This window comes from Carcharhinus amblyrhynchos, chromosome 1, assembly GCF_965287045.1.
Source record: "Carcharhinus amblyrhynchos chromosome 1, sCarAmb.v2.hapA, whole genome shotgun sequence".
In the NCBI taxonomy this organism is placed as follows: Eukaryota; Metazoa; Chordata; class Chondrichthyes; order Carcharhiniformes; family Carcharhinidae; genus Carcharhinus; species Carcharhinus amblyrhynchos.
Window position 1 is genome coordinate 103,301,284 of NC_137324.1, and position 16,779 is coordinate 103,318,062.

A 16,779-nucleotide genomic window follows, 5' to 3' on the forward strand; every position below is an offset into this window, starting at 1 on the left:
TTATTTGAACTATCATTGCTGTAGATATTAATGTATTATAAATTGGGGGATATAGGTAGAACATTAATACTTGGGATGGCATTCAAAAGTACTATATTACAAAGGAGAATATTGTAGTATCAATAAAAGTGCATTGAGCTAAGGTTTCTATCAATATTCATGACACACAAACATACTGATAGATTGTATAGCATCTACTTGATATCTACAGCATTTTTGTGAGTGCAGGAGGGATGCTGAGAGGTGGAATGTTTCCTTTTCTGGCACCTATGGATAGAATCAAGCACTCCCAGGTCAAAATAGAGGCACATATAGGGTAAAGATCCTCCTTTCTCTTTTGTGTTCATGGCTCTCAGTCTCAAAAGAATACCCTGAACCATACCGGCGTGATATTTTTGTACTGACTGTCACGTCAGTCATTGTTTGGCCTTTTGACCAGATTCCTTTTTAGTGGTGAATTCAGATGCAGATCCATGGCAGCTATCAACTTTGGGACTGGAAGATCCAGCCAGCAGGAAGGGCTGGAAAATCCCCTTCTATCTATCTATATGAGCATAGGTGAGTCCTAAATTAATGCTCATCAGTTGAATATAATTGATACACAATCAACTGTGAGCATTCACCTTTACACTTACGAAGAGCCTAAGTAGCATGAAGAGGTACGTTTTGGGAGTCCCTGGGTGAAGAGGGTAAGGGATGTCTGAGGGAGTTGTGGGGAAGGAGACAATGGAGGACTGAGGTGTCGGTGGAGGGAGGTCCTGTGGTTACTGGGCCTTAAGGGGGCCATTAGCCTAAACATTGAGGCTAGGCGGGAAATAGCTCTGAACTGAACTGGCCACTTAAAGGCCTCAAATGGGCAAGTGCAAGCTAGCCAAGGCCTTGCCCATTCCATTGTAAAAATTATAGAGAGGTCAGGGTGGAGGGAACCCAGTGGAAAGCCCATCTGAGGAACTTCACACTCTCCATCTATAAACTCATCAATGGGGAAGCGAAACATTCTGGCTCAGATGTCATGCAACAAGGATATACAATTACTTACATCTGAAGTGCACCATAAGTCACAGATTCCAGCAAAAGAAACACTGTCTGGAAGAAATGGCATCAGAGAAACATAACGAGCCACCAGCTCCTAAAACAGACAGATAAAATCCAAAATGTTTATTTACAAGTTGTCTGTTAGAAATAATTGAAATCTGTTTACATCACACAAAAGTTTCAATTCGAATAAACCAGCTTCAAGATTGCATCATTAGCAGACATAAAACAAGATATGACTGATAAAAATTTTCATGTACGTTTAACGAAACACAAAGGTTTCTTTTGAAAATGTTCTGAAATGCCACATAAATTAGGGTATTTCAGTGAAATCAAACATATCTTTTAGAATTTGTCAAAGGTTATCAAATATTCCTGCCATAGCAACCACATTAAAGTAAATAACATTATGTGTGGAGTGGGGGAAGCAAGGGGTGGAAAGTAACTGCATTAAAGTTTTCATTTTATTTATTTGGGATGAGCAGATGGTTTATGAAATTTGGGGTACTCTCTTATTAAATCTGTACTGAAAGATTGGTCAAAATCACACAAAGTACAAACTAACAAACATTTTAGCTAATTGACAAAACCATATTTGAACAAGTACGGATGATAGCAGGGTGAAATAAATGTTCAAGGCTGGCAGGTGCTCCATTACAGAAAGAACACCAAAGCCAAAGCCATAGACAGCCCTGATTCAATATGGTGCCATGAGTGAGAACTATGGAGGTGATTTTTTGACCCTGCACACCCAGGCGCAAACCACGTTATGGCCGAAGAATCTCATGAGGGGGGCCAAATGTGATTTTTGCCAGGGAGAATCCCTTTTGGAATTCTCCCCACCCCGGCAGCGAAATCTGGTTCACATACAGCTAGAATATGAACTAGATTAGGACATCAAAATCAGCATTTCTGGTTGTAGCCAGACCCACCTGGTATGTTGTATTCACTGACTTACCGGCATAATGGGAGGCCAGTGTAAATCACTCCTATCACCACAAATGGTGACCAAGTGTTATGATCATGCCAGGGACCTCAGGGATCTCTGTAGCCCCTGGGTGGTCAGGGGTATGGCTGGCACCGTCACTGCCAGGTTGGCACTGGCAAGGGGTAGGTCCTAAAGGTGTATGAAGGAGCATAGCAGGGTCTTGCTCACTTGAGGGGACCTGATGCTGGTGAAGATGGCCTGATGTCAATTGTTGGGGGATCTTCAACTTTATTTTGAGATCTGAATCATGCTGTAATCCCTTGGCAGATATTGCAGCGCTTCTCTCACTGGAGAGCACATTTAGTAACTTTTTGGAAGAACTGAACCCTATATTTGTCATGAGAACTTGAACTCATGAATCTGAGATTATTGTTCCTGAAGCAGAGAAAGAAGAGGTGAATTAAAGAAATTCTGAACATTTTGGAAAATGTTTGTTGTCATTCAAAATCCTGGTTCTCTGTCTCCTTCCCAAGTACAGTTAAAGAAATTTCAACAAGACATACTTCCCCTCTGAACCTCCCTCAGCCTCTGCACCTAACAATTTCTCATCTTCAGTCATCCTGACCTCTATCTCAATTCTTCATGCTCTCTCGCCTGTGAATTCATTGCTCCCTTAACCATTATAAATCTTTCCTTTCGTGTAATCATTCAGGACCCATATTCATGGCCACCCTCTTCACCATGCCACCTAACATGACTTTACAAGGCTCATCATATCGCCATCTCTGATCGTCTGATTCAAGTCATGAGGTGATGTCCTACCTTCTACCTAGCCAGCTCCATTGCAGGATAAGAACATCCTAGATCTCTGCAATCTTCATGGAGTTGGGTCATTTTTCAATGAGATGTGATTTGCAGCACCTCAGAGGTGTTTTGAATCACTGCCTTCTGAGGAAACCTTTTGAAATGCAAGTTTTAAACTGTATAAAAGACATGACCCCTGTAGCGGCAGTAGAATGTGAAAAAAATATTTAAAGAAAAATATAGTCACCCATTTATTACTTTGCTTTTTTTCAAAAAAACAGAGAGGGGAATTATCCCGTCCTGCCCACACACAGGAACTGTAGAGGGTGGGGGTGTGGACAATGTAAAGATCCATTGACCTTGGGCAGGACTCTCTAGTTTTGGGCCGAGCTTGGCCGGAGAATCCCACTCCAAGCCGATAAAAGTATCCACAGCAGAAACAGCAAGCACCTGGTACCTCTTTATCTTGTGTAAATAAACATTGTGAAATTGACAACATTGATCAGAGTTTCAGGTCTGTCAATCAAACAATGTTTTCTTTGGGTCTTAAGTGTTTTAGTACTCTAATGGATGTCTGGGCTCTCAGCCAATAACATATAGTGAGGGTGGGCCTCATTGGTCTGCAATGTATCAAGACTGAAGGTGATGATAAGGCCTGAACTCTACCACCTCGCCCACATGGAATCCAACGGGCGAGGGTCTGACAATGGAAATCTCCGTTGACTTTGGGCGAGAATTTCTGGTCTCACCCAAGTGAGGCCGCTAAATCCTGCCCAAAAACTCAGGATTTCTCTAAAGAAGGAAGCTTTGTGGACCATGTTGCACAAGTTGCCCACATAGAAACTCAGCTACAAAGACTCATGGACTATTTTTCCCTGTCTGTAACTTGTTCTCCCTGACCATACACATGAAAAAAAGGGTAATGGAACAAGGTGTTGCACCTCACTCATGATTATACTAAATAACACTCAAACAGAAATGGTTAGAAAATTCTGTTACTCTGGATCCATGATTCCCCTCTCCCTATGTGGCATGTTTCCCAGTGGCAGGAAGCAGCGTGCCACTTGCTTATGGTCTCGCTATTATCAATGGGGTTTTCCTGTTGAACGCACCCACTGATGCCCAGATACCCACAGTGAAGTGTGCCATCAATGGCACAATATGATCAGACTGGCATAAATGGTAGTACTATTCAGGTGACTATCCTAGAACTCGATGAATGCACTGGGAAAGCAGTCACTACCTTTAGCTGACACTCAAATGTGCAAATGATAACACCCAACTGACTCTTAGGAGTAAGCTGATGGCTTATTAGACCCATGGCCTCAGTGCTTTGTTGTATGACTGAGAGCTCTGGGTGATTTCCAGCGATGATGTGGATGTGCCGGCGTTGGGCCAGAACTCTCCATTCATCTGACGAAGGGACTAACCCGAAAGCTTGTGCGTTTACTATCAAATAAATCGGTTGGACTAAAACCTGGTGTTGTCAGACTTTTTACTGTGACTTCCAGCGACCAGGAAATAAAGCTCAATAATTTTCATCTTTGTTGTCTGCAGTGTATTATGGGCATATCCTGGCAGGACAAATTTAGCAGACCTTTCAAAGGCAGAGCTCCCAAGTTTGCTGGCACTAATCAGAGGTTGTTTTGATGGATTGGGCCCATCCCAGGACAAAAGTCAGTCACATACCTTAAGGACCTTCTACACAGGAGGTGGCAGGAGACAGACAATCGATAAGGCAAGGGAGCTGTGAAGTCAATGCCAGAGATTGGTTTGTTTTCTGAAAGCCACTGATAATTGGCCTGTTACTTTCTGGTTATTTGGCAGTTCATTTTACAAACTGATTTGTTAAGAACAAATCTGGTCAACTGTTCTGGTTGGGGAATGTTTGCAAATCATACAGAAAGATATCCAATCCATCCTCATTTATAGCTGTTGCATAAAAAGAACTCACCGTAGTGGCCTCAAGGTTGTTAGGAAAGGCATCAAGGAGCTCCTGAGGAGGAAGGAGTGGTTTAATGTACCGTGTAATGAAAACCAGTTTGCCAGTCAGGTCTGTGACCAGAGTAACACATCGGCGATTTGGGAACTTTTGCTTCACTTCCTTCTGGAACTTTTCTACTCTTTGAAGTAGTTTCTCATCCTCCTGAGTCTCAAACTGAAAACCAAAATATAAAGATATTCAGCAAGACTTTCAGCAAATCAGTTACAACTTTAAAAATTCAGGATGTGGGTGTCATTGGCTAGGCCATTATTTATTGCATCCCTAACTGCTTTGAGCACTGGCTTTGAACCACTGATGTAAATTGTCAAAATAAATCAGAGGAAAATGATGTTACATGCTTTAGGAAAACTTATTGCAAACTGACAGATGTTGGTTTGTGACATTTGATTTCATCTGTTGATATTCTTTAAGATGTGCAATGTACTAAGAAATAAGAAGTTTAAAATAATCCTCAGTTGTTGACAAACTATTGAAAGTTTTAAAATTCTTTGCTAGAAACATTTTTCTGTCTATATTGAGCATATCTAAACAGTTAAAACTGAAAGGCGAGGGATATTTTTACCTTTTTCAGCACCTCAATCATCTGTAAAGCAGGAGTCAAAACGTGAGAGAAAATAGAGAGATATAAGCAGGAGAAGAATGATTTTTTTTAGGTATAGATGCAGAATGCAGTCAGGAAATCTGAATGAATCAAAGCAAAAATTTGAAATCTAGAGACTAAGTAACAACATTCCACAGTGTAGATTGGTTTAGACAGGCAAGTAATGTGTGTGTGCATATTTCTAGAGGGCAATTTTCTAAATGTTTATTCCCAGTGATAAGTCTTGTCTGTTTTATTAGAAAATACTGGTTAACAAATCATGAACATCATTCATTTTAAACAGTTGAAAAATCAACTGGAGCGTGCAACCAAAGATCCAATTTATGTTCCATCAAGTGAAGTACCCAGTGGCAATGCAGACAGAAAATTATTGCCCTTATTATATCCAATATCCATCCTAATTAAAGAAACTTAGCTTTTTGTGTATTCTCTTGCTCACATTTATGAAAGGTAATCCTTTCTTAAGGAGGTGTCCACTAGTAACCTGCTGCCAGGGGTCACCAATGCAGTTGTGTAATTTAATTATTAATCCCAGAGTAGTTGGCAACCAATGAACTGGGTGATGGAATTCATGGTTTCAAAGTCTGTATTTTTAACTGTAGAAAAGAAAAACTGAGAAAGGAAATTGATTCTAAATATAAAGTATCAATATATAAATATATAAGTCTGAAACTGAAACTGGAAACCAGAACATCTGGGGAGTTATTAAGAAGAATTCAGTTTAAAAATGGCACAGAAACGGTTTATGAGAACAGTTTAAGGGATGAGTGATATCAATTGCGGAGCTGGACTGGAGAAATTGGCATTATTTTTCCTTTGAGAAATTTGAAAGACGATTTGACAGACGTGTTAAAAGTTACGAAAATTTTAGAAAGAATAATATGGAAAAAAATTACTTCTGTTGGCTTATGTGTGGAAAACTAGAAAACATGGATTTGTGACTGGCATGAGGAAAAAATGCCATAGTGGGTGGTTAGGATCTGGAATGTACTACCTCAGAGGGTGGAAGCCAGATAAACATGTAAAGAGAAAAAAAATTCCTGGACTCACAGGGAAAGGAGGAAGGGACGAGCAAAGTTGCTTTTATAGACAACTGGCTGGGCACGGCAGTCTGAATGGCTTCCTTGTCTGCCATAACCAGATAGACAGCACTTGCAATAGTGAACACCTGCCTCAGTATTTCACTGAAGTAGCAGACTGGCCTAAAAAAGAATTAGTTTAAAACCTCTCAACAGCAAAGTTAACTTGCGTAAAATATGGAAGCAATTGTCCACCAATATCTACACTGAAAACACCAAGCACAGCTCTAAAAAATTCTGTCAATTAGTAACTACAGCAAAAAGGATATTTGTGTAGACATACAATATGTGTATCAAATGATAACCGTGGGGAAATACATCAGTTATAAGACATTGTCATCACTGGAAGCAAATCCACGAGTACATTGAGTTAGGGGAAAATGGGAACAATTGAATTGGCAGTCTGTTTTACATTCATGTAAGTTTTAACTTCCAGTGACTTCAATGGAGTTTAAAATCAGGTGAGGTGTTGTTGTGCATTCATGTTATTTCTAGTGTTTTCTCACTAGAGAAGCTTTGCAGTGGAACAGGGGCACTTCAATAGACCGATGACGCAATATCACTTTGGATGCTCAGGCAGTCTATCTGTAGCGTTAACATCCTTTTGATAAAGTTCTTTGTTTGTTTGAACCTTCGAGGCCTGCATCCTATCTTTTAAATTTTTAAATCACAGGTGTAAAATGGGTTGTGAGTTGTTATCGTCCATTTTATACTATGATATAAATGATTCTTATTGAGTTCAAACTAGTACAGATATTAGCATCCACTACCCATAGTTTTAAATACAACTTCTATCCTGAAAATAAATATGTTTTGTATGTAATATTTAACTGTACGGAGGTGGAGGTTTGATGAGATGTCACATTGAAGACATAAACCTTTTCCAGATAAATTTGTATTTTGATCAGTCAATATTAAATAACTATCTTTTTTCTTACATTAAGCTGCTGCGTAAATTTCATTCCAACATCCATGTACAAAACCTACTCTGCAATACTGGGAAATAACTCTTCCACAATGCTAGCTGTGCAGTCAAAAGCTCCTGTGCCATCAGCTTCTCCTGCCCTGCTTTTCTTTCAGGGTTGTATTCCTCAGATTCTGGTTCCACCAAGCACTGTAACTATTCCTAAAATCTGGGGAAAAGTTAATGCAGTTAGCCTCTCACTTAACAAAAGCTGAAGAACATTGTAAATAGATCTCTCAACTTTCCTGCCAACAGCATCATTGGAATTTTGAATTCCCTACTAGAAAAAAGACATAAAAGCAGAATCCATAATGACTTGTGAAAGGGATGTGCATTATGATTTGAAAAATATTTTTTAAAAAAGGCATGGGTAACAAACAGGAGAAAGGAATCCAGGGTTAAGATCCCACACTGTGTTGGCATCACAAGGCTGTTTTTAATTGGGCTGGAGGGAAACTCAGTGCCCAGTTAGTGCCCCTGGGCAGTGCCTGAAGGGGAACTGACTTTGTGATTCTCAAAGGCAAATGGCAGTCCTGATTGGACTTGCAGAATGGAGGAGACAGGAGAGCGCAGGGTCACGGTCCACACAAGTACGGGCATCACGGTGGCACAGTGGTTAGCACTGCTGTCTCACAGCACCAGGGACCCGGGTTCAATTCCAGCCTCAGGTCACTGTCTGTGTGGACTTTGCACATTCCGAGTGCTCCTGTTTCTTCTCTCAGTCGAATGATTGCGGATTAGGTTGATTGGCCATGCTAAGTGTTAGAGGATCAGCAGGGTAAATATGTGCAGACTTGATGGGCTTTTTCTGCACTGTAGGGATTCTATGATTCTACCCAGATGGTTAAGATGAAGAGCTACAAAGTGTACCAATCGTGTGTATAGATTAGCTCTATCCTTGCATTAAGCTGATTTCTCTGGAAAACGTGTACAGAATCAATGATGATAAAGCTTAGTTCAACATTTCTTATGTTACTGAGAGGGGATAGAAGGATTTGACATTGGCAATGCTCCTGAAGAACACTTTTGAAAGGTGTCGCTCTGGCAGCATTTTTAAAATCAAGGATGTACGTTACCTTTTCATTTACAGATTCTCCAGGTACAAGATGGGGTTCAACAGTAATAAAGAGGGATAGATAAGAGCCTTCACTGAGGCTTCGAACCGCTTCCCAACCCCTTTCACTGGATAGGTTGCGCTCTTTGCTGTATCCCAGGAGGACTGGGGGTGTATTAATCCTGAAGGTGCCATCAATCTGTGAAAAAGACAATTTAAAATACTTCATTATAAAACCAAACACCATTTTGGCCAAATGTTCTCCACTGTTGTCAAATCTAAAATGTAAAACTGTGGGCAGGTGCGGAATTACATTGATTTAGGAAAAGAAATGGCGGGGTTTGAAAGTTAGAGTGACTCTTAGTCTGTAAGCAAATTGCACAGCAAGATCCAACAAATTACAATGCAGTGAAGTAATCTATTTCTATTGGTGTTATTTGAGGAAGGAACGTTAACCATGGCACTGGTAAAATATCTGCCATACTTTGAATTGTTTAAGTAGAGTGAGGCTGAGATACAGAGGGGTCTGAGTGTCCTGGTACACGAATCACAAAACAACTCTGCCAGGTTTATTTTGTATCTTTCTCTCTCTCTCAGGGCCTCACCACCGCTTGTTCCTTTTCAGAGATTTCTTACTATATTCATTAACAAATTTGGTGATTGGCCCCTGTTTGAAGCCCCCAGAGAACCTCTTTGCAAAGTTTAAATATTTTAGTCACATTTAGTTATCATGTCCATACGCAGCAAGACAAAGACAACATTCAGGCGAGCAAGTAACTTTCATGCCATATAGGTACCAGAAAATGACCACCTCCTCAAATAGAATCCAAGCATTTACTCTTGATATTCAACAGCATTACCAATGTTGAATCCCCCACACTGACATCCTGGGGTGTTCCACTGACCAAAAATTACTGGGCCAATGTAAATATTTTGGCTACAAGAGCTGGTCAGAGACATGCAGTGAGTAACTCACCTCCTGACTTCCCAAAGCCTGTCTACCATCTACAAGGCACAAGTCAGAAGTGTGTTGAACGTTCTTCCATTGCCTGGATGAGTGTGGCCCTAACAACACTGAACATGCTTGACACATAGCCCATATGAAGCATTCACCACCTTACATATTCACTCTCTCCACTGCCAACGCACAATGACAGCAGTATGTACCCACCTAAAAGATGAACTGCAACAACTCATGATCTTTAAAGATACCTCCCAAACCTGGCACCTCTATCATCTAGAAGAACAAGGGCAGCAGATACTTGGGAACACCATTACCTGCAAGTTCCCCTCTAAGACACACACCATCCTGACTTAGAACTATCTTGCAGTTTCTTCAGTGTCACTGGGTGAAAATCCTGGACCTCCATCCCTAAATGCACTATGTGTGTACCTACTGCTAGTGAGTTGCAAGAGGTGAAGTTGGCTCACCACCACCTTCTTGTTAGAATTACACCCCGGTCTGAATGGCATCATTGGACCCCAATATTTAAATATAGATGAGATATTTATCTACCTATGTAAGCACAATTCCTGTGAATAAAAAAAAAACAGATTAAAATGATGGTGGCTCAAACATCTTTGAAATATAGGAGAAATGCTCAGGTACCGTGAAATCACTTTACCCACCCCATTCCCACTGGGCAAGCAGGGCTATGATCACGTCTTATGTATAAAATCCCAAGGTCTGCAATGGACCTGATGACCATTTTGTATTGCAAGCTAAGCCTCCTCCAACCAAAAAGAGCAAGATTATTTTAAAAATGGAATGCTGAGCAAAACACAAGTGATTAAAAAAGGTTTTAACCCAGTTCTCTAGAAATTCCAAAGAAATGGTGAACAGCATACCATACCAAAATTGCCATACCAAAATTCAGAAAACACTTGCAGCCAGCTCCCATCCAATCGCTCCTCTGTTGGTGCTATACAAAATCCTTGAAAGCCATCGTTCAGCAGATCCCCAATTGTAGAAGAGGTCCTTAATGTTGACTAAGATGATGTCCCCAAGGACTACAGCATAGAGAGCAGGTACTGGCCCTTATCTCTTACACTGAGAATGGTTTTCAGAACAATATGACAAGAAACACATGATGACGGGTGATACACATGCACGCATGCAGACACTTGTCACCCAGTTGAATGCTACCGTGTGTATCATTACTGGAAGACAATGCTCAACACAATCCCTTGGCTCCCTGCCCTGACAAACATCACTCCTCCATATATCCATTGACTTGCAACAACCCAATAAATGGTAGAAAAAGTTTGCAATGCCTCCAACCACCATATCATTCCCACCCAAGTTACAATGTGCATCAAGAGACCAATCTGGAAAACTCTCCAATGCAGAATGCAAATTCCACCTGGACAAATGAATGGGAACCATTGGACACAAAAACAAGTACCTGAAAAACAACCTGACATCTGCCTGGTTTCAACCATACCCCTGCTTGACCAACCTCCATTGATGGGACATTAGTGCCAGGCCCCTTTGTGTCTGTGAGAGAGAGCTAACTATGCAGCACATTTCAGAAGTGTTCCCAATCCACAGACTCAGCGCAGGCCTATCCACAGACAGGAAGAAACTGCTTGACATTCACTAAATGAATCTAGAAATTGCCTCCAGGATAAATTTCCAAAACTTCATTACATACCAAGTTAAAATCATTTAAAATCTTAAGTGGTTAAGCAAATCTGGCAGAGCCTGAGTTGCTGATACAAAGTGAGTCTAAATGAATGAAACAACTTCAAATAAATGGGACTGAAGAAGTGGCAGGTCTTACAAAGATAAGATTAAAGATAATTACATTCATCAATGACATAGACTATTCATCAATGACAATTAACTGGGTAAAACAAAAAAATGAGTCAGAATTATGGGAATCACAATGATCTGTACAGATGTAAGCAATGATTTCTAAAGGTCAAAGCCTTGGGGCTATTAGTTACATAAAAAGAAAAATGCACAAATAATCACCTCAAATTACTCAAAGCAACTGAATGGCAAGGTGTTGAAAATTGCACACAACAAAGTTAAATCTCATGAAATACAAGTTGCAGACGGTAGATTTCAGGTACAGCAGGTGACAGCAGTTTAATTCTCACACAGGTTTATATTTCACTATCGTCAAAACACCCTCCAGTGCAGGCAGAAGAAAATCCTTACCCTGGACTGGGAATAGATGGTGGAAAATGGAATCCGTACAGCCCCCAGCCAGTGTCGCTCAATACGGGTATGGACACCACTTCCTCTTTCTCTATCATCCTAAAAACACAAAATTATTTTTCAAAATGTTTATCTGTTTATTTCCATGACTAGATTGATTTTGTTGCATAAAAACAATTTTGAGGTTACCTCCAAAACATCATAAATAACTTCGTCGAAGACATTAATGAATACCTCATCTGTAACAGATTGCAGACTCGCAGTGCAGTAATTGCCATTTGGGGCTCTGAAATCACAAATCAAATAAACCAGGTATTATTACAGCATTCTCACACACAACACAACTCCGCAATTATCACTAATTCCACCGTAGCGTGCTTTAAATCATAGAATAAAAATCAGACAACATTAAAGGATGCCATTCTGCCCATGATTCTTGTGTCAATTTTGAAAGGACAATCGAATCCTGCCCTTCCACTACAGCATTGCAAATTTTGCCTTTTGAAGCATATTTTTAATTCTTATTTATTGGTATCATAAGTGGCTTTCCATTAACACTGCAGTGAAGTTACAGTGAAAATCCCCTCATCACCACACCCCAGTGCCTGTTCAGGTACACTGAGGGAGCATTTAGCATGGCCGATGCACCTAACCAGTGTGGCTTTCGGACTGTGGAGGAAATCGGAGCACCCGGAGGGAACCCATGCAGATACGGGGAAAATGTGCAGATTCTGCACAGACAGTGACTCAAGCTGGGAATCAACCCAGGTCTCTGGCTGTGAGGCAGCAATACTAACCACTGAGACCACATATATCCACTGAACCAAGCAAACACTCTTTAGTTAACTCCTGAAACGAGGCCTTCACAGAATGTTAAAATGGTTCATATGTGATACAGGGAAAATAACAACAAGGGAAACTAAAACATATCTAACCTGAAACATGGGTCAGAATTTTACACTCCCACTAGGCAGGTTCTGAGGCAGAGTATGAGAGAAGCATAAAATTGCAGACAGGATTCCCTCTGGAATTTGACGGCCCTTATTTCCCGCCCTGGGACCTATCTTAAGTGCGGTATCAGAGCTTAGGCTGAAGCAGAGCACTGCAGCACCTGTTCTGCCCCTGCAGCACTGAGCATTGATGGGCTGGAGAGCTGTCAGCCATTCAGCTTGACTGTGAGCTCTCCAAAGCGGGATTTCCTTCCAAAGGCGGATGGAAATCTTCCCCCCTGTCAATCAACTCTCAAATGGCGAAGTTGGCAGGGACAGGTTAGGCACCAACTCTCAGGATGGCAAGTGTTGAAAACTCAGGCCATGGTAACCATTTGATGACCAGCTTCACCGGATATATTGGCCAGGACTCTCTTAACACCTTGCCCGCCATGGACGAGGTTCGTAGAATGGAAATGCCCGTTGGCCTCGGGCAGGATTTTACGATCCTGCCCATTGTTCACAGCTCTAAAATGCAAAAAAAAATCCATGTCATAAAACACTGATTTAGTGTGATATGTTGTAAAACATTTCATACTTGTGATATACTTCGTGACAATTCTGGTCACCCTATTATAGAAAGGATATTATTAAACTAGAAAGAGTGTAGAAAATATTTACTAGGACGCTACTGGAATTTGATGGTTTGAGTTATAAGGAGTGGCTGGATAGACTGGCACTTCTTTCACTGGAGCATAGGAGGCTGAGGAGTGACCTTATAGAGGTCTATAAAATAATGAGGGGCATAGGCAAGGTAGACAGTCAATATCTTTTCCCAAAGGTAGGGGAGTCAAAAACTAGAGGGCATAGGTTTATAGTGAGAGGGGAGAGATACAAAAGGGTCCAGAGAGACAATTTTTTCACACAGAGGGTGGCGAGTGTCTGGAACAAGCTGGCAGAGGTAGTAGTAGAGGCGGGTACAATTTTATCTTTTAAAAAGCATTTAGATAGTTACATGGGTACAATGGGTATCGAGGGGTATGGGCCAAATGAGGGCAATTGGCATTAGCTTAGGGGTTTAAAAAAAGGGCAGCATGAACAAGTTGGGCCAAAGGGCTTGTTTCTATACTATAGTTCTTTTCATGTACCCAACAAGTAAAACAAACTCAAATTAACTTAGGGACAAATTAAGAGGGGCAGCCCCCCAAAAAGGAAGGGGGGATGGCCCAAACAGAAACCAAAGTTCAAAGGAAACTTAAAACATTAAATCAAAATGTGATTGTAAGGGTCTATAACACACACCAGCTCCTGCAGTGCCCAGCGGGCATGGAAGGCGTCGACTGCGCCTGTGGACACCGCATGCTCCCTCTCCAGGGACACCTGGCTGCGAACATAGCCGCAGTAGAGGGGCAGACAGTCAGGATGGATGGCCCCGTCGATCGCCCGCTGCCTGGACCTATTGATGGTGCGTCTCGCCAGGCCCAGGAGCAGATTCACGAGGAGGTTGGTGTCCTGATGCACCCCTCTCCACACCAGATGCCCGTAGATTAGGAGCATGGGGCTGAAGTGCAAACAAAACATCAGTAAAAGGTGTTTGAGAAAACCAAAAAGGGTGTGCAATCTATAACACAAAACATAGACATGGTCCGCAGACTCCTCGAGGCAATGTTTCTGTGCTGTAAGCCTCTATGAGTATCCCTTGTTGCCATTTCCCACCTCCTCCCAATTCAACCTAGCTCAAAATAGTCCAGCTGCAAGTAGATGAGCAGTCCAGTTGATATTGATAGACTGTTGACAATTACAGCTCCAGATCTTCATGAAAAGTCAGCTCAGGGAGTCAAGAATCTTTTTGAAGCTATTGGTAGTCCAAAGCTTAAAATGTAGAATTATGCACAGAACTAAAGACAATCTGATTAAAAAAAGAAAGTCCTTTGGTTTGAACCTTCCCAACATTGAAAATATTGGGAAGATGGGATCATTTTGCAACCCTGCTCATTTTAGCCATACCCCTTCAACAAAGTCGCATGGGAGATAGTTAGAATGCTTCTGCATCTGTTGTCCAATTAGAGACAGCAGGCTGGTTCCACAGTGCCGCCCACTGCAGGAGTGACCAGCAGCCTTCATTGTCTCACAGTGAGAAAGTTGCTGAGGCCCAGGCCAGCAGGGGTTACAGGAACCCAGTGTGGCTTCCATCTTCAACAAATGGACAATGACATTGCATCTGTCCTGACTCTCAGTGACTCCACTTTCCAGGACAGCATGGTCAGTCTGTGCCTCAGTAATGTATCAATCTTTCCTTCTTTTGCAGGCCCACAGTTAAGATCGTTCAAAGTGTTTGCAGCTTCGACCTTTCATGATGCAGCTGCCTCTTTCATGTTGCTGGGTTGCAGACATAGCGGAAACTTGAGCAACATGAAAAAATTGCCTTATGCTGTGAAAATGCCCCTCGATTAATCCCTTATATATATCTTAACTGCCTTCCCTCCATTGATGCATAGGCTGTGGGCATTGCACCTAGCCTACACCTGGAAACAATGTGAGGATGCAAGAACATGCAGCGAACGTGATGAATTTCTTTCCAAATTTACCTGCATACTTCTCCCCACCTTTCAGTCTGAATTTTCCTGGTCGGAGGCTTCATGTCACATTGTTGGAGTTGCAAGCAGAAAGGTCACAAGCACAGCCCAAACAATTCCTCCAGAGAGGTTCCCTTTCTATCATAGGTGCCCTCCACCCTACTTCCACTTTGTCCTTCATAATTCTTGATTTGGAGCTATGCTTCCAAATTCACCTCCTTATTGAGATGCCCTCTTGATCCCCGATTAGCCTTAGCAGTGCCTATACCTCTCCTAGCGTGGCTGCCAAGAGTCATGACCATCTGGTTGCAATAGCAGCATCGGAACACATCTGCCACTCTTCATAAAATGGTGAAAGAGGAACCGGCCATTTAAGAAGCCATGTGCCAGACACTGTAGCAGGCTTGGGTTCAGGACAACACACTTGGTCCTAATGTTGAGGTTCCGAAGCGTGGGAGGAAAATACTGACCTAAAAGTTGCGAATTTTGGTAGCCTGCAAGGATGAGATCCAAGGGTTTAAAAGATCTCCTTCATCTACATCAATCATTTTTTATAAATTACCTGAATGGAAGTTCCAGTTCTTCATTCCAGTTAGGATTTGTACCTTCTGCAGTAGCGGTATGACGGATTGTACGTTGGAATGAAACCTCCACAAAAGGACGCACCAAGGTCTTTGATGGAAAAAAGAATTTCCCAATGTTAGATCATTTATCCTTGACACAGGCCTATAACTTCCTCAGAATGGCAACTTGCAGCAGATTGTCACTCTGGATGGATTCACCTCTGTTGGAATTGCAGAGTCCTTGTCTCACCCAACATTCCTCACTCACTGGATAAAGTGTGGGCTCAGCAACTGTTCCTCACTCAGGCTGGGTGAGACAAGAAAGAAAGGAACGCCCTCTTTTTACAACACTAGCTGCCGTAAACAAAATATTTAAAGGGACAACTTAAAGAAAGATTCTAAGTTTCGAAGGTAAGTGACTCAGACAATTGGTGGGGACTGAAAAGGAGAAAGTGGGCAGTGGGGGGTGTTGTCTGGAATGGGGGTTGGATCAAGTTGGCCCAGGAGGGTAGGGGTGTCAAACCAGGGGGATAGGGTGGTGGGGGGTGAAGTTGGGTCAAATTGAGAGGAGGGATTGGTTGGGCCGGACCAGACTGGGAGGGGGAGTCAGGTTGGTCAGCTCAGAGTGGGTATATGGGATCTGCTGGGGGTTGTGTCTATGTGAGATTTCCCGTGAGATACTCAGTCTGGACTCTGAGCAGTTTCTCTGGAGTTCCAAATGACTTTTCCTTCTAACTCTTTCATATTAACTATCAGGGTCAAACTGTCAGAACCATCCAAAGTTAGTGATTTAAATCACTTACGTTGGATTGTTCCCGCCCAGTGAAATTGGTTAACCCTTACCTGGGTGGGGTTCCCATGCACCTGCTGCCCTCATCCTGGGGGAGCAATGGTCAGGAATTTGGATACTGCTGTTGAATGCGTCTTGGTAGTGCATCGTGTAGATGGTACACACTGCTGCCACAGTGCATCTCTGATGGAGGGAGTGAATGTTTAAGGTGGTGGCAGAGATGCCAATCAAGTGGCTGCATTGCTCAAGATGGTATTTGTTGTTGGAGATGCACTTATCCAGGTA

At 42.0% G+C, this 16,779-nt stretch overlaps 1 protein-coding gene across 6 annotated transcripts in view; it reads right to left on the reverse strand.

The window, feature by feature from the left end:
• Nucleotides 1–16,779, reverse strand: part of cc2d2a (coiled-coil and C2 domain containing 2A) — a 140,611-nt gene that overhangs the window by 11,377 nt on the left and 112,455 nt on the right. For 4 of the 6 annotated variants that reach the window (XM_080189982.1, XM_080189958.1, XM_080189939.1 and 1 more), the window contains 7 exons: nt 15,704–15,813; nt 11,826–11,922; nt 11,637–11,735; nt 8,493–8,669; nt 5,335–5,355; nt 4,722–4,925; nt 1,040–1,129 (listed from right to left, as the gene is read on the reverse strand). In XM_080189982.1, the coding sequence (XP_080046108.1) occupies nt 1,040–1,129; nt 4,722–4,925; nt 5,335–5,355; nt 8,493–8,669; nt 11,637–11,735; nt 11,826–11,922; nt 15,704–15,813 (798 nt within the window). The remainder of the gene's footprint in view (nt 1–1,039; nt 1,130–4,721; nt 4,926–5,334; nt 5,356–8,492; nt 8,670–11,636; nt 11,736–11,825; nt 11,923–15,703; nt 15,814–16,779) is intronic. The other 2 variants (XM_080189975.1, XM_080189965.1) reach the window with 1 other exon arrangement.